At 59.9% G+C, this 17,872-nt stretch overlaps 1 protein-coding gene across 1 annotated transcript in view; it reads right to left on the minus strand.

The window, feature by feature from the left end:
* The window catches only part of KNDC1 (kinase non-catalytic C-lobe domain containing 1), a 64,867-nt gene that overhangs the window by 7,613 nt on the left and 39,382 nt on the right, over positions 1-17,872 (minus strand). Inside the window, exons 17-27 of the mRNA XM_045809371.2 lie at positions 16,820-16,917; positions 15,598-15,992; positions 6,547-6,640; positions 6,370-6,467; positions 6,023-6,243; positions 3,578-3,691; positions 2,590-2,737; positions 2,297-2,476; positions 1,478-1,684; positions 817-899; positions 397-547 (exon numbers count right to left, since the gene is read on the minus strand). Coding sequence (XP_045665327.2) covers positions 397-547; positions 817-899; positions 1,478-1,684; positions 2,297-2,476; positions 2,590-2,737; positions 3,578-3,691; positions 6,023-6,243; positions 6,370-6,467; positions 6,547-6,640; positions 15,598-15,992; positions 16,820-16,917 — 1,789 coding nt within the window. The remainder of the gene's footprint in view (positions 1-396; positions 548-816; positions 900-1,477; positions 1,685-2,296; positions 2,477-2,589; positions 2,738-3,577; positions 3,692-6,022; positions 6,244-6,369; positions 6,468-6,546; positions 6,641-15,597; positions 15,993-16,819; positions 16,918-17,872) is intronic.

A 17,872-nucleotide genomic window follows, 5' to 3' on the forward strand; every position in this document is an offset into this window, starting at 1 on the left:
GTGAGGGAGTGTGTGTGAGGAGGGTATGTGAGGGAGTGAGTGTGAGAGGGAGTGTAAGAAGGGTATGTGTGTGAGGAAGTGTGTGAGTGTGAGGAGGTATGTGTGTGAGGGAATATGTGAGATGGAGTGTGTGAGTGTGAGGGGGTATGTGTGTCAAGGGGTGTGTTTCTGTAAGACTGTGCATGTATCAGAGTGTGGCGCACATTGGAGAGCTGGATGGTGTCTGATGTCACCATTAACAAAAGCTGTGACACTACATTTACCTTTTGCCTTGGGTTGAGTCTATGGATTCCCTGCACTTGAAGAACGTTCGACTGGGGGTTCCACAGGAGGCACCATGTGCCCGTGCAGTTCTACCCCAAACCATTCTCTGAGATGGGGGCTGGAGGCACCAACCTTGGAGGTGTGGCTGGTCACAATTTCAGCTGCCACCCAGGTGCTGACATCATCTGCACTTCTCAAAAGCTGTAATAGGTACTTGTCCTGCACGTAATTGGGCAGAAATAAGCTGCAGGTTTTTGCGGACAGAGACTCGGAGGAGCTGGCTCTGGAAGAGACACAGGTGCACATCACAGCGAGGACTGTGGAGGTGGCCTTGTCCAGCCCTGGGGCTGCAGGGGGCTCTCCAGATCCACGGGGGGGGGGGCAGGATGGGCTCTGCCGAGAGGGGAGGGCTTGACTCCGAGGCCGTTCATGACACCCGTGTCTCCCTTTGGCCGCGAGTGTCCACGAGACACTCAGATGAAGCCCGGAAGACCCTGCCACCAGCCATCTGTCCAAGGACTCTGGGGTGACACCCCACAGGTGAACACTCACTTGGGGATGGCCACACTTTTGTCCATGACGCCCAGGGCCCGTGAGTTTAAGAAGTGGACGGGATGGCACTTCTGGAATAATTCCTGTCAGAGATAAGGACACAGATGTTCAGGCCTCTCCCAGGGGCCTGGTGGGCAAGGCAGCATCTCTGGGGGATTCCCCATCTGCTGAGCCACGGTGATGGCAGGTAGGGTCACTGGGGTCACCATCACCACTGTCGCCTGCCGAGTGACACAGGGCCCAGGATGGCGGCAGTGTGTGGTGTGTGTGTGTGTGTGTGTCTCAGGGTGGGATGCCTGGAAAAGGGACACCTGGGGGTGGGGATCAGGGTGGCAGCGGAGGCCCCAGGAGGGAGGAGGCCCGCAGGGCGCCCTCTAGTGCTTGCGAGGTGGGAGTGTCAGGAACGCAGGAGCAGGTCGCCAGTGGGAGTGGTCTGTGTGCTGCCAGAGCGGTTCTGGAGCTTCTGGAGCGCCGTCCCCACCCGCCCCCTGCCTGTGCATCTGGCCCCATTCACTGCCCTCCACGTGTCCCTCCAGCAAACATTTGAGCACCAGAGCGTCCCTCCCCGGGACGCCCCTGCAGGTGAGCTGTGTGCAGGCCCTCGCCCTCCATCCTGGGGCCAGCGGCCCTCCAGGCTTGCTGGCCACGCGGCCCCCATCACCTGTTGCAGCAGGGTCAGCTGGCTGAAGAGCTGGTGGGTACTGTACTCGGTCAGGAAGTAGGGCCCCTTCTCGTTGGCCTTGGCATAGGGTCCGTAGAAGTCCTCGAAGAAGCAGGGCTTGGGCAGGGCAGATGCAATGGTGTACTGGCGCTCCTTGTGGTGCGGCAGTGCCAGCCCATTGCCCCGGGACAGCCTCCAGGGGAAGCTCTGCAGGGCAAGGTCAGGCTGTGCTAAAGGGGCCGTCAGTACCAGCTGGTCCCTTCCAGGTGGGCAGCCTGGTGGGGGTGGGGCAGGGGAGGACCAGGCTGGCTCCCAGCCAGGGACCTTCAGACTGGCTCGGCTAGAGCCACAGAGCAAATCCCGCCCGCCTGTGGCCGTGTTGGCTCAAGGACACCTGCCCTGGTCATTTCAGCAGGTCCCCCATGGACAGAGCCACTGAAGTTTGGGGCTGTCCCCATATATTATAGACAGGTCCCTTCAGACCCGGCCCCCATCCCAGGCCATTTCCTGACAATGGTTTCTTCCACCCAGACCTCCGGCCGGAGGGTCAGGAATGTTAGGTCATCTGAGCACCTGGCCGGGGCTCCTCTGCTGTCCTGTCCTTGTGCAGGGCGAAGAGGGGCAGGAAGTGCCAGCCTCACAGGGCTGGTGCCTGGGACTGGCAACATGGGGAGCACGTGTGTACGTGTAGGCGGGTGTGCCTGTCCGTGTGTTCACAGGCACGCGTGCGCGTGTGTGTGCATGCGCTCTGTGTGCTCTGAGCTGGGCTCAGGGGGCTGCACTGCCGGCCCGGGAGGCCCCCCCGGGAGAGGCCCCCACCTTCCGGGAGACGCCGTCTTCTGAGAGCCTCTTACAGAGGGCGTTGAGAGGTCTGGCGTCCTCCTCGGCTTCCTTGGGGTCCTCCAGGTCTGTGCCACGTGAGGTGCCCTCGGCCCGCCGGTCAGTGCCCACCTCCAGGAGGCCCAGCAGGTGCTCTGCGGAGCCGTCCAGGGGCAGGATCTGGGCAGATGCAGAGGGCGGTCACTCGCCACCCAGACAGGGCTGGCGGCTCTTACCCCCTGAGCGCGCCCGCGGAGGTGCGCGGGCTGCTCAGGTGCTCTGCCTGTGCTCACCTTGGAAGAGATGAAGTCCTCAAGCCTGCCCAGCAGCCCGGTGTTCCTAGTGAAGTCCACAGCGTAGCAGTCTTCCAGCCAGGCCTGCAGGAGGCAGAAGCTTCGCTTGTAGATCTTGGTGAAGGTTGAGCTGGGGTCCTGGTGGGCCCTGCAGGCAGAGGGGAGGAGACCTAAGCCGTGCGGGGACCTCTGCCGGCCCCGTGAGGCCTGTCTGCTGCCTTGGGCAGATGGTTGCATGTGGTCACACCGCCAAGCAAGGCGGCGTCGGTGGGGTCTGAGCGTGGCTCTGTCTTTAAGGGCTATTTGAGCCCTACCCTCCTGTCTCAGGGACGGGAGACAAACGCAGTAGCTGCACAGCTGAGCCCGGGGCTCGGCGACCTGCTGCCTCTCCTCCGCCCTGGCCCGGCGCCCAGTCCCGGAGCACCTGTCACCCGCTGCAGCCAGGGCTCGAGATGCTAGGGGTCTGGGAGACAGGGTGCGGGCACTCCGCAAGAGGTGGCCTGGGAGCTTGGCTCCACCTGTGGAGGTCTCTCCTGTGAGTCCCTGCCCCCAGGGACTTAGCTTTTGAGAAGTGCAGATGATGTCCATCTAGCCTCTCCTCCACTGACCCCAGCCCTTGGCCGCCCGTGTACTGCAGAGGAAGGCTGAGGGCTGGCTGGACCCTCCCCCATCTCCCGTAGCTGGCGGGCTTGGCACTCACCCGTCTTCCTACCCGCCCCTGCCCCCACCCTCGGCCTTCCCCCACCCTCTCTGTGTCCATTAGCATCAGTGGCCTCTCTCTGGCCTCTCTCTCCTCCTGCCACTGCTGGTTTCCTTCTCTGGGGCCCCATGTCCCCTATCCTTGCTCTTTCTTCTCCTACCAGGCTCTGCCCTCATCCTTATCAGAGTCACAGGGACCCCCTGGCCCTTCGAAGTCACTAATGAGGTGCCACGGGGTCCACCCTGTGGCTGTGTTGCCCCTTGTGGGTCCCTGGGTCCACGGCCGTACCTGGACAGGGTGCTGTTGATGCGGTCCAGTAGGAAGTGCAGGAAGTCCTGGGGCGTGCAGAAGTACCGGAAGGTGTAGAGGAACTGCTGTACGTACCCCTCCAGGAAGGCGTCGCTGGGGCGGAGAGGAGGCGGTCAGACCACAGGCACGGCTGCAGCGCGTCCTGCCGCCCTGTCGGCCCACGGCCAGCTCCTGGCGCGCAGTTTCTCCCCATGCCCGAGCAGCCAGTCCCCGGGGGGCCCGGGCAGGCCTCTCCTCCCACCAGACCTTACCTGTGCTGCAGGTAAGTGCGGGGGGCCCGGCTGCCCGCAGTCTTTGTTAGCAGTTCTGGGGTAAATGTGTGAAAGAGTGCACAGAGGTGCGTGAGGTCCGTGTGTGTGCGTGTGTACATGCGTGCCTTTGCCAGGAGGATGGCGGACAGGAGAACCACTTGGAGAAGTGGTTAAAGGTGCATGTGGGGTAGTGGTAGCGTTAGGGACTCCCAACCATGTCTGGTGGGAGGACCTTCTTTACCATCGATTTTTAAGGCACCCTCACTATCTGCTTCTAGAACCTATCCAGAAAACTGCACTGCGCGGGCAGCGACCCCAGCCCCCGAACTGGAACTCACTGAGTTAGAAATGAGAGTGGCAACTTGTGCCCCAAAGTTCTCAGTTTCTTCAGGGCAAAACCAGGTAATTGAGGGAATGAGGGTCTTTACCGTTCACTGAGCATCCCCCACCCTCAGGGGTGCCCCAGGTTAGGGGACACCATGCAGGTCAGTGACTGAGTCCCAGAAACAAGAAAGGTGCATGGGTCCAGGCGAAGCCACTGGGAGGTGCTTCAGAGCAGAGATCTGGTGTCTGAAGAATGAGGGCGGCCAGCTCCCTGGTTACCCTGGGGCTCCTGTGGGCTGGGGATGCCGTGGCTGGGGTCAGGCCCAGCCTGCGAGGATAAATCACATCATGAGTGAAGGCCCTCCCCTTGTTGGAGGTGCTGTGCGTGTACACACACACACACACACACACACACACACACACCATGTAAGAGCCCTCAACACATACACACCCATGCACGTATGCACATGCCCCCATGCACACACACCCCATTCACACTCCCACATGCACATCCCCTCACATGCACACACACACCCATGCACATATATAAACACCCCACTCACACACCCACACATGCACACATACACCACACACACATATACATAACACAACCCATTCACACACCAGACACACATATGCACACACACACCCATGCACATACACACACACTCCACTCACACACGTGCAGACACATGCACACATACGTCTCCTGTGATCACACAGCCAGCCCTTGGTGTGTGTGTGGTATGCCCATCTTGCAAAGGGTACACCCGGGCCCCAGCTACTGGAAGGCTCCCAGCACAGCCAGGTGCAGCCCACCGTGGGAGTTCAGGGTGCATGGCAAGAGGCTGTTGTCCTGGGAGGCCTGGGAGGCCCCTGCTCTTAGGGACTTCCCTTGTTCCCTGACAGTCCCGTGTTCTCTGCTGACACCTGACCATCAGTTCTGGGGTCACCACAGCTTCCAGCTCAAAGAAGGCCTTGGGGGCTCCCAAGTGTGTTGTGGGTCTCCCAAAGCCAAGACTGGGTGAGGCCTCCCACCACTGCCTGGGAAGGTAGTCTATACTCGACCCCGAGCTGCCGTGCCCCATGCCTGGGAATGGGCCAAGCCATCGGGTCAAGGGAACCTGCCAGAAGGTCCTGTGCCTGCGTACCAGGTGGACACGAGAGGCCCATCCACGCGGGACATGTGGCCGTGCCAATGGACAGGGTGGGCACAAGGGTGGAGGGGTCGGGTGGGGGTCCTGGGGGTCCCTGTGACCCTGGGTGTGAGGGGACTGGTCCTCCCTGCTGCAGGGTGAGCACGCACACCTTGTTTATCAGTTAGGGTGTTTGATGAACGACTGCCATGCTCATGCCCAGAGACAGTGGCTACAGAAATAATTCAATGAGCGTGCTGAGACCAACCTCCCTGGTGTCCCTGGGGAGCTAGATGATTAATGACCGGGTGTTCTGACCTGGCAAAGTGGCTGGGATCTAGGCATGTCTCTGAGGCTCTGGTGTGTAATTTTAGAAGCCCCTGGGCTGTTAATTGTGCATGGCCACATTCCCCGGCTCTCCTCCCAGCACCTGCCTGGGCGCACCTGAGTCTCCAGGTGCAGGTCCAGCCAAGAGCTTGGCAAAGGAGGCAAATGGCAGGTGACACAGGCCGTTTAAAGTTCTGATGAAAACAGTTTTTAAATTAAAAAAAGTATCAACCCATCTCAGATGAGGGAAGGCAGAGACTTTCCTCACCTCATTCACTTCCTGGGGGACCTCTTTTTTTCTGTCTCCCTTTTGCTTTCAAAAGGGATGAAGGGGTCCAGGGGATCCCACAGACCCGCCTCCCCACTTGGGGCACGGGCAGCCGCACCTGGAGTAGAGGTACGCCATGAGCCCCAGAGGGGTGCCGGCCTGCAGGACACGGGCCTTGCTCTGCTTGCCGCCGCGCGGGTGCTTGCTGACGTTGTAGAAGATGAGGGACGAGGACTCGTCCAGGGGGCTGAAATCCAGCGTGTCGCAGTGGGCCGCCGAGATGTTCACGATCACGGGCAGGGCGCAGGGCTCCAGGCCCCACCGCTCCGCGTACATGACCTGTGTGTGCGGGAGACGCGAGCTGCCTCCGTCTGGTCGGCCTGCTGCCTGCAGGTGCTGGCAGGCCCCGGGGCTGGGTCACCCTGCTACTGATCCTGGGGGTGGGCAGGGATGGGGCAGACTTGCCTGCAGGTACTTCTTGACCAGTCCCAGGAACTGCACTTTGCACTTCATTTCTTCCAGCTGCCCCCTCAGTTTGGACAACATGGTCTTCACCTCGGAGCCTGGGGGTGGGCAGAGTTGGCACAAGGCAGGCCCCAGCCCCCCGGCCCCTGGGAGTGCCTCTGTCCAGCCCCGTGCTACCTTTACTGCGCTTCTCCTTCTGCAGGAGCTTCTGGTAGAACTTCAGCGTCTTCCGGTAGTTCCTCTTCTCTATCAGGAGCTGCTGCTCCAGCTCCTGGCCAGGACAGAGCCCATGAGCCCGGCAAGCCCGCGCCCCACCCCGCGCCCCACGCTTTCCCGGCCTGCTCTCGGAAGGCGGCCTCCCCGCGGAGCCTGCACAGAACCAGAGCGCAGGACACATCCCACGCAGGGACACCAGGGTTCCTACGGGACCTCACGGGGATGCTGTCGTCCAGGCACAGAAACAGTATCTGCGTGCGCCACGGGGGACGTGAATTCCAACAAGGAGGGGACTAGGAAACGCCAAGGGAAACCTCGCTGAAGCGGGGGGAGGAGGCTAGCAGGGAGCGCCACTCTCAGTGAACAGCAGAGCCAGCAGGGACCTGCAGCTGGACACACTGCTCTGCCTCGTGTGGACTGGGAAGGTTTCCTCCTGCCCTGGCAACAGCCCAGCCAATGAGAGACGCTCACGGCCCAGCCAATGAGAAGCCATTACTCTTGCAGCTGCCATTTTCCTCCAATGGACTTTTAGTTTACAACAGGTTCCCCGACACCCCCCATAAAAGAGCCTCCTCTTTGTCCCCAGGTCTCCCCTGTGGTTTTGCCCTAGTTTTCTTTTGTATTGCAATTCTCTGCTTTCCTGAATAAACCGTTTTTCTGGTAAAGTAACTGTTTTATTAGGAAGTCAACAGAACTGGTGCACAAGGTACCTCAGTAAATTGGTATTTGCAAAGTACATGCCATTGAGTCACTTAAAACAATGAAGGCAGAAAACGCTGAGGCAGCTAGTAGCCTGTCCCAGCTTCTCGACCGTCCCCCACCCCAGGAAAGCCAGGCCCCCAGCACAAGGAGAGGGTTGGGGTGCAGGGGGTGCAGGGGCCAGCAGTTTGGGCCCTGCCCCGGCCCACCGAGGGGATGCCCTTTTGGAGAGGTGTCCAGGACCACTTCTGGCTTTGGGGGCGGGGGGCTGGCCTGCACTTCAGGCCCCCTTGGCCCCCTTTGGCCCCCCAGCCTGGCTGAGGGCCCTGCTGCCCTGTGAGGTCCCTGCAGGACCCCCATGTGACCGCGTCCCTGCACCTGGGGCACTGCGTCCCTGCACCTGGGCCCTTGTGGGTGGGGACCCCACCTGAGGCCTGGCCGTCCGGCTTGCGTGGCTGCCCCCGAGGGACTCCTGCGCGGACGCCCTGCCACAGACTCAGGCTGGTTAGCCCCTGTTCCCTCCGGGCCCCTCAGCCATGCTGCTCGGGGACAGCGGCCAACCCGCGTGTCCACTGCAGCCCGAGGGCAGTCCAGAGAGCCACGGTGCCAGCGGGGGTTCCTCAGCGTCATGGTTTGTGAGGATGGTCAGCAACAGGGCTCCCAGCTCCCTCCTGGCATGTGCCAGGAGGGTCCACAACCTTGCTTGGCCGGGTGGGGGGCATTTCACCCAGCTCTGTCCTCCCATTGGGACTGTCTGGGTTCTTCTCTCACCGGGAGGGAGCAGGAAAGCTTCGACAGTAGGGCAGGCTCAGGGCAGAGAGTGTTAGAAACGACCAGAATCCAGACATGGCTCCTCTGTTCAAGAAAGAGGCGGACAGACGCAGCCTGACTCACTGCCCCCTCCCTGTGGGGCCCTGGGCTGAGGAGGGGTGTGCTTCTGGACCTGGAACCTGGCAGGTCCCTGCGAGGAGACATTGCTTGAGCTCCCCCGGGTCTCCAACTGTGGCTCTGAGGTTGCCTTTTCCTGAGGGAGGAGGACAGGGGTGTGGGGTGGGCACAGTTAGGGCCAGGAACCAGAGGAAGGGGCAGAGGCCCAGGGATCGCTCAGACTCGCAGGGAAATAACTTCCTGTTAACTGGGCTCAAGGTGTCCCCAGGGTCTTGAAATGGCCACACTGACAGGAGTCTTAATCTGAAAGCCAAATACACTCTGGTCTTCATTTGGGCACATCTAATCAGCTCAAACCCAAACAAGCTTTCCCCTAATCTCCTCTAACTACAACAAGGTACTTTGCTTTGTTGGTAGCATTTATTTCTGTACGATTTTGTGAAATTAAAAATGCCGGTGGTGTTTTTATTTAAATATTTGAATCCCCTCTATCTGGTGGTTTTACTGAAAAGGTGGTTCACGTGGCTGTCTTCTTCCTTGTGCCGCTATTTTAACAGCGGGGTAGCAGAGAGACACGCCAGATGGTAGGAACCTCCAGGCCCGGGGCAGCTGTGGGGCAGGGGCTGTGCCTGGTGTTGGGGACATGGTGCAGACTGAACGCAGAACCACCTCCCTCTGCCACGTCTCGGTTGTTAAATCAGGTCCCCTAGGGCCTCCTAGGTCCTTCTCCAGCTGGGCCACGAAAAAGCTGCAGGGGAAGGGTGTCCCACACTGGGACGGCAGGCTGTCTCTCTCCATGGAAACAGGCGTGGAGAAAGTTGATTTCCACCACAGCGAGATCCCCACGTGAGGCAGACGCTTTGGGAGGACGCCTGCTGGTCGCAGCTCGTGCGGCCCCAAAGCTTCTGGCACATCTTTCGGCTGGGACTGTGCGTGAGGAATGTGGCTCTGACGTCACACAGTCTGGCTCCAAACCTGCCTCCCCAACTTGTCGGCCCGAGAACCCATCGCCGGTCGCCAGGGTGGGGGACAGATGAGCCCCCAGGGTGTATGGGGCAGAATGCGTGTGCAGGACCTGCGTGTGCCCCCAACATGGGAGCCACAGGCCGCGTGTGGCGGCTCTAGGACTAAAAGGACATGCAAATGTCAACTCCGCTGTCTTGTGGACCACACCTCAAGTGCTCAGCCACACACGGCTGCTGGTTACCCGGCGGATGGCACCGATCTGGACGGTCGTCACTGAGGACAGTCCCGGGGGGATGGCACAGACCCTGACAGCACACACGCAGTGGCCCCCCACAGCTCTGAGGTTGCCTTTTCCTGAGGGAGGAGGACAGGGGTGTGAGCCCAGACGGACTCATCCTCTGCCCTCGGGAGGTCTGGCTGGAGCGGGGCTGAGTGTCTCTGCAGTCCCATCCACGCATGCTCCTCTGTGATCCTGGCTGGCTGGCTGGATCTTTCTTTTTCTTTCTTTCTTTTATTTTTATTTTTTTTAAAAGATTTTACTTATTTATTTGGGCGCCTGGGTGGCTCAGTCGGTTGAAGTCTGCCTTTGGCTCAGGTCATGATCCCGGGGTGCTGGGATGGAGCTCTGCATCGGGCTCCGGGCTCCTTGGGGAGCCTGCTTCTCCGTCTCCCTCCGCCTGCCGCTCACTCCCCCTGCTTGTGCTCGCTCTCTCTGTCGAATAAATAAAATCTTAAAAAAAATATTTTATTTATTTATTTGAGAGAGTGAGCACAGAGAGAGAGAGAGGGAGAAGCAGACTTGCCACCGAACAGAGAGCTGGACACGGGGCTCCATCCCAGGACCGTGAGATCATGACCCAAGCCAAAGGCAGCCGCTTAACCAACAGACGCACCAGGCGCCCCTGATCCTGGCTTTCTGAAGACACCATGACCCTGGCTGACACGCCCCAAAGCCTGAAGACGGGAAGGACTGCCCTTAGCCCTGCATTCCAGGGCTCTCCTTTTGTGTAGCTCAGGGCTGCCGTAGGGAGAGCACCCTGTGAGGCCATCGCCCCCTCGCACACTTGTCCAGACGCTGATACAGACCCCTCCCCCCCCCCCGAGAAGGCCGATGGGATGCGCCTGTTTCCCACTGGAACAGGGCTCACACAGACTCCAGGACCGTTTTGACCGATTTTAAAACTAAATCTATGTGAACTAAACTCCACGCAAGGCGGGATGATGGAGAAGACACACGCGAGCGGGGCAGCACCACAGCCGACGCGGACTGGCGAGGTCTAAATAAAATACTTAGGATCCTTTGCGTCGAGGTGTTTCCCTGGCCTAACCCAACGAAGGGTTTTCCGCACAGAATTACGAGAAGTAAACGCGAATGATCTGAGGCAGAGCCTCACACAGAGGCTCTCGATGGCCACGGGCCTGAAAGCTGGCCAGTACTGGGGACAAAGAGCACCACAGGCGGAAGGAAGCCAGAAACCAGAACTTGTAGACAGAGAGAGACAAGAGGGATGGACCGAAATCAGCACCATTCACCCAAATACTGAAAGCAAAGCCTGTCTTAACAGCAAGTGAAGGGCAACAAAGCACTTGGGCGCCGGCTTCACAGCCTGGGGCGCCTGTGGTACGGGCGCCACGAGGCGCGGGCACGCAGCCCGCACTCACGGCAGGTGCACGGGGCACGTCGGCACGCGCTCGGTGACGCACGGAGACAACACGATGCCCTCCAGCCGCTCCGCCCACCCAATGCCTGGGCCTGCTTCACACTCGCTGGGTTTGGGTAGCGAATGTGAAGGTGTGTCCAAAAGTTGTTTTACCCCTTTCGAGTTTGCCCGAGGCTCCTGTTTTGAAACAGACGCAGGGGGTTCTCAAAGGGAAACGTGGAACCTTGGCCGGCCTGGTCCAGCCCACCCACGGTGCAGACGAGGGTGCGGGAAACTCACCTGTCTGCATTCCGGTTCCAGGAGCGATGTCTTCCCAGGTGAGCAGGAACAAAAGGGAAAACAAAGTCACTCTGGGTCACTCCACAGTGTCCCTCAGACCACCCGCCTCCCCCCGACTGTGTCCTGCAGGAGCCACCGCAGAGTGTGGGACCGAGCCCCAGTTTCAGAGATGGGAGGCCCAGGGCACCTTGTCCCAACCACAGGGTTATGGTCCAGAGAAGAGCAGGCACTGGTCGCCAGCACTCTTGGTCTGAGCTGGTCTCTGTGCCCGCTTTCAAGAACAGCCCGAGTATGGTGCAGGGGTGACCCGGGCTCACCAGTGGGTGTGTCCCCCTGCAAGGGGCTGCCACCCCGAGGAGAGCACAGGATTGAGGAAAGGGCCCCGTCAGCCTACACCAGGCGCTCGCACACGCAAGAGCCACCCTCTGCAGTGCTGGAAACAGGGCAGTCTGTCCATAGCCGTCCATCATAAAGACGGGACTACAGTCAGCAGGCGTGACCTGTGAGGTCAGAGGATGACCTATGACATTGGAGGACACATCTGGACTCTTAGCATCCCCCCTTCCCCACAACTGTTGGGATTAAGCTGTTGGGAAAGCCAGTGTGGACACAGTGAGCTGCCTCTAAAAGGGCCACACCCTCCGTTACTGGAGGCATGGGCACCCCCTGGCCTCCCCGTTCCCAGGTCAGTGGGGCTCCTGTCTCCTGGTCCAGCTGAGGCCAGAGTAACAGGAAGGCGGTAGAGTGGTGTGCACGGGATGAGGGCAAAGGAAACTCCGCGGCGATGCTGCCTGTCTCTTCCCTGTTCACTTAGACTCCGCTAGAATGACACGCGCTAGCGTTAGTTGAAGTTCCCAAGGCCAATGATCATCCCTCTCCCCCTTTTTTTGTTCTCAACTATTTTTTTAAAGGACTTATTTACTTATTTAGAGAGAGAACACTCGAGTGCAGTGGGGAGAAGCACAGGGAGAGAGAGTCCTGAGCAGACTCCCTGCTGAACGTGGAGCCCAACGCGGGGCTCGATCTCACAACCTGAGATCATGACCCAAGCTGAAACCAAGAGTTGGGTGCTTGCTTAACTGACGACACCGCCCAGGCGCCCGCTCTCAGCTAGTTTTTAAATTTTTATTTTGAAAATTTTTTTGTGACAAAATATACATAACATAAAATTTACCATTTTAACCATTTTTCATCATACTGTTCAGTGGCATGAAGTACATTCACCCTGTTGTACAACCATCCCCACCCTCCACGTCCATCTTACAAAAGGGAAGCTCTGTCCCCATCAAGCCCCCATCCCCTCCCCCCGCGCGGTCTCTGGGAACACGGCAGCTCCGAGGACCTCACGGAGGTCCTGGTCCTTCCGTGTCTGGCTTTCACGCAGCATCGGGCCCTCGGGGCTCCTCCACGCGGGAGCGGGTGCCAGCCTGTCCCACTGTGCGTATTCTCCATCTCTGTCCACCCATCCACTGATGGGTACTTGGGCTGCTCCCACCTCCTGGCTGCCGTGAACCCTGAGTGCAAACGGCTCTCGGAGTCCCTGCTCTCAGCTCTTTGGGGTAGACACCCAGAGGTGGACTTGCTGACGTCCATGGTAAATCTAGGCTTAATTTTTGGAGGAAACTCCAGAGTGGCTGCACCATTCTGCATTCCCACCAGCCACGCACGAGGGCTCCGGTTTCTCCGCATCTCACCAACACAATATTTTCTTCCTTAAACTGGGTAAGGGCCACGGTACCGTGTGTGAGGTGGTGTCTCACTGTGGTTCTGATCTGCTTTGCCCTGATGACCAGTGAGGCTGAGCACCTTTCGGGAGCTTTGGGCTGTTTGTGTAACTTCTTTGGAGAGATATCCATGCAAGTCCATCAGCCCCTCTTCACCGGGGTCTTGGGTGGTTGCTGTTGTGTCCCCTATACACTCTGGAGATTAAACCTTTCTCAGATATGTGATTTGCAGATGTTTCCCCTCTGTTGACGACGTCCTTTGACGCACAGAAGATTTGCATTTTGATTGAGGACAGCTTCTCCATTCTTACTTCTGTTGCCTGTGCTTTTCGTGTTGTGTCCAAGAAATCGTTTCCACATCCAGTGTTGCAAAGCTTCTCCCGTTTTCTTCTATGAGTTTTATAATTTTAGCTCTAATGTTTAGGTCTCCGATGTTTCAGTTAATTTCTGGAATTGGCCTACGGTACAGGCCCGACTTCATCTTTTTGCAGGTCACACCCCGTTTTCTCAGTGCCACGTGTTGTGAAGACTGTCCTCTGCCCGCTGGCCGGTCTTGGAAGTTTGTCAAAAATTATGTCCTCACGGGCTTACTTCTGGGCTCTCCAATCTGCCCCGCCGGTCTCTAAGTCTGTCCTCACGCTGGGACCACACTGTGTTGACAACGGTAGCTCCATGGCAAGTTTGAAATCTGAAGTGTGAGACATCCGCTTTTGTGTGGCTAGTTGAGGTCCCTTGAGATTCTGAATTTTAGGATGGCTTTTTCTGTTTCTTCGAAAACCATCATTGGGCCGTTGCTCTTCTCAGCTCAGCGGTGTGGAGCAGCACGGATGTGCGGATGCCTCACTCTCGGAGCTGGAGGATGGTTCTGTGTTCCTTCTTTTGCTTCTCCAACCGCCCCAGCTCTGGCTGCCGGGGGTCCCGCAGCTGGTCCTCTGATCTTCGACGTGCCCCATCATGTGTTCTTGATCACGTCCTCACTTTCTGGCACGAGATGGTCCCGGCTCGTCGTCACAGGTCTTGCCTCCTCCCAGGGCCCGTGATTTCTCCCAGGAGCCCTGGTCCCTTTGACTGGAGGACGGCCCTGGAACCAGGACCCTGGCACAGGCTCTCACTGCTTCCAGGCCCTTAGCGACACAACTAGGAAATGCGCGGAGTGTATTTCAGGGAAGCGTTTTAGTTCCTCATCGCCCCCTCGGCAACCACATCACGGCACTCACAGTGACGGACGCTGGAGCCTCAGGACCCTCCAACACCAGGACAGCCCTGATCTACGCCTGGTTACGAGCCCTGTCACGCGCTGTGGCCCCATCGCTGGTCCCACAATGGGCAGTATGGTGTGGCTTTCTGCCTCTTGTAGTCTGATGGTTTTCCACTTCCAGGAAAGGCCATTGCAGGTGGAAAGCCAGTGCTGCTGGGGTGAGAACATCCAGCAACTCCGAGTAAGCTTCATGTGTGCAAACACACATCACAGAAAAGCAAGTGGGGGCGAGGTCTGCAGGCCCCCAAGGGGAAGGAAGGCGACGGTCAGGGGCTGGGAGCCCCCGACTCTGACGCGGCGGCACAGAGCTTCCACGTGGTCCAATCGGAGGAGCCCTGACAGCCTACATGGGGACACCCTCTGTGCCAGGGCCCCACGGGAGGCTCCTGCCAGGCTCTGAAGTCTGGTGCCTGCGATGGCACATGTAGGGGACCACAGCACGAAGCCGTGAGGAACAGGGAGAGTCCACAGGGCGTGGCCCCCATCCTCCCATGTGCAGGCCGGGAGCAGGGCCCTGCTCTCTTTCCAGCTTGAGCCTGAGCACGAACGCGAAGTTCAGGCAGTGGCAGGAGGTGAACGATGTGGGGGAGCCCTGGGGGAAGGTTCAGACAGTGCCGTCCGGGCTGGGGGACATAGCGTTTCTGTGGCTTCTGCTTGGAGGCCAGAGGGAGTAAGCCATGCAGGGCGGGTAGAGGCACTGGGAACAGGACGCCCGAGCACTGACGGGGTCCTTCCCGTCTTCTGTCCTGGAGAGTCAGGCCTTGTGCATTAAGGCCCGAGTGGGAGCTCCTGGTCACGGGACTCTTGGTCACTTGGGAGTGGGGCCTGCAGCCCAGGTCAGAGCCGCTGGGTACGGGGGGCAGGTGCCCAGTGGTGGAGGCAGCAACCATGAGTCCAGAGCTCTGCAGGGTGCCCTCATCCAGGGGCTGCCTGGCTGGCCACTCTCAAGTTTGTGGGTTCCTCTCACCCTGCTGACCAGGGAGAGGCCTAGGCTGCTCTGGCTGGGATGGTGCAGGAGGGACGCTGCCCACCAGAGAAGCCCAGGCTAGATGACCCCAGGGTCCGGACGGAACCTGGGCAAGGCACGTATGGTGTCTTCTCATCTCAGTGCTGCCGCCCGAGGAACAAGAGTCTGCCTGGGAGGAGGGGGCTCACCTGCCTGCCCCCACCAGAGACACAGCCCGAGGCCAGCTGTGGTGGCCAGTACAAGGTGACCTCCTGTTAACTGGCGCCCACGAGCCCAGCTAACAGTGAGAAAGGCCATGTCCTACCCCAGATGTGGAGGACACACCCAGATGAGCACAACGCTCCCGTGGGAGGACGCACGGGGAAGGTGTCCAGACCAGCACGGGGTCACTGGTGGCAGGTGGGGGTGCCCAGGAGTGGGACGCAGGGAGGGGCTCTGTGCGCAACCCCCCACCACCTGAGTGACCGGGAGCTCCCGCTGCAACGCGGGACTCGTTGCCCAGGGCGCCTCTGTGGCCACAGTACCCCCTTCCCCAACACCGCCAGCAGCGGACGGCAGCCCAGGACTCACCGGGCTCTGGGCGTCCACGTCAGTGGCCCCGCCGGCTTTCTGCCTCGCCAGCTCCTTCACGTAGCTGAAGACGTCGGCGCCGAAGCAGTCTGCCTCATAGAAGGCGCTGCACCACCCGGGGCTGCAGCTCTGCAGCTCGGCCGGGCTGGGGTGCACAGCCAGGCCCCCCTCCTTGGGCCTGGCCAGCTGGGCCACCGCCTCGGGGCCCAGGCCCCCTCCCTGCTGCCCGTGCTCTCCGGCCTCTGGCTGCTGTTCCCGCTCGGCTTTGACTGACTTCTGAGGCCGGAATCCAACCTCAAAGTTCCCCCGTGAGAGCTCGTCGGCGTCCACCTCGGACAGCGAGGGGGGCGGGCAGGGGGCTCGGCTGACGCGCACAGTGGTCGGTTTCTCCTTCCCTGCACGGGAGAGGAGGATTCCACTTGGAACTCTAGTTCATGTGGCAGAATCCATCACTAATTGTTTACGGAGAGGCTGCTTGTGCTCAGTCAGGGACGTGAGGCCCCTCGGGACAGCCAGGTGCCCCCCTGCTGCTCTAGGGGGCCCAATAGGGTCCTGAGGGTTCAGGGCCGTGTTCCTGCTTCCCAGGAGGGCCCCCCAGATCCCCTCCCAAACACAGGCTGTCCCATGGGGCCGGAGTCCAGAGCGGAGACGCCCGGGGTTGTGAACCGCTTGTGCAGAGATGAGCACAAGGGACCGAGGGGCCGAGGGGCTCACTGGGCACAGTCACTTGGCTCTTAAACTTCCTGTGGCATGCACGCGGTAGAAAGGGTGGGATGAGGGTCCTCGCCACCTGCTCCAATGGCCATCATACCTGTGATCATAGTCATGCAACCTGATTCCTAAAACCATGTCCCACTCAGACCAGATTTCGTGAGATTACAAAGATTTCAGTTATCTTGGAGCCCTGCGCTAACATTCCAGGAAATAAGCCTCAGAGTCTTTAAATGGCACGTGTTTCCAGGAAAGATGCAAAGATTTCCCCATCACCAAGCTGTCAGCTGGTGATTCTAGGAAGGAGAAGTGGCCTCCCAGCCCCCAGCCCCCGGTCCACTGGGCTCCAGCTCACCCCCCACCTGCTGGCCTGGGAGAGCCCCCTTCACAGCACAGAGTCCCCAAGGGAGGACAAGCCCCGCTCTGGGGACTGAGGGAAGCCTCTCCTGTAAGAGGGTCAACATGGACCCCGCCGTGGAGAGTTCTTGCCCCCATAGCCCATGTCCCTTACCCGCTCCATGCAGCGATGGCCTTTTGCTGGACAGTGAGCAGCCACTTAGGGTGCTGGTCGCGCTGCCCTCGGGCTGTGACCCAGCCTCCTCTGAAGCACTGCCATCAGAAGGAAGGATATTGCAGGGACCCCCATGGCCCCCCGCCCCTTGGCCCCTCCCCACAACACTGCAGCTCCCTGCACTGACTCCAGCAAGAAACTTTCGGTGGATGTGGAGAAGCCCCAGAGCTCACCCCAATGTTAATGCATGCTGAGGCTGAGGTGGGGGCAGGCCAGCGACCCCGCCCTGGCACCCCCGGACACATACCACTTTACAGAGGCCCCATCCATGCTTCCCCAGGACACCCCGACCTCAGGCCACAGGCTGGCACAGAACACCCTCCATCCACAGTAATTAAGGGGCCCAAATAATTGGCACAGGGCTTTCCAGGTATTCATTTCTGGAGGTCCCCAGACGGCCCTTCTCCACACGACCAGGACACGCGGAGTGAGGGAGCAGGTGGGGTACTCATCTGGGCGCTCTGTTGCCTTGTTTGCACAGGCAGGGAGCACTGCAAGGTGCCCCACAGCTCCCACAGCTCCCACGGCAAATGCTAAGTGACCCCGTCCTACCTGCCCGGTGGGGCCACTGGAGGCAGATGGGGCTGTGGGTGTGCCTGGAGCTCAGGGACGGGGTGTCAAGGCATTGGGGTCCAGGCATGGTTCCAGCCCCTGGCGTCATCCCCCACCCACATGGCTCTCTACAGTCCACAGCACAGGAACACCAGGCCATAGTCTGTGAAGGGGCTGGGGGCCATGGGGCTGGGGGAGGGGCACCGGGGGGAGGGGAGCTGCCTGTCCTCTGGCGGCCATCACCCCACCTTCTGCCATTAGGATGGGAGCTGTCACCCAGTGCCGACCTGGATGGCGGGGTGGGGGCAGAAGCTCTTCCCTGTGGGGGCATCCTCCCCTTGGGGCGTCTGGTCCCTCTGCCTCCTCAAGCTGGTACCTGGGCAGGGAGATGTGCCTCTGGCACCCTGGAGCCCACGGCCCTCTCTTCCTGCCCAAAGGAGC

Source organism: Ursus americanus, chromosome 6 (genome assembly GCF_024610735.1).
Source record: "Ursus americanus isolate L20-20 chromosome 6, mUrsAme1.1.p, whole genome shotgun sequence".
Classification (NCBI taxonomy): domain Eukaryota; kingdom Metazoa; phylum Chordata; class Mammalia; order Carnivora; family Ursidae; genus Ursus; species Ursus americanus.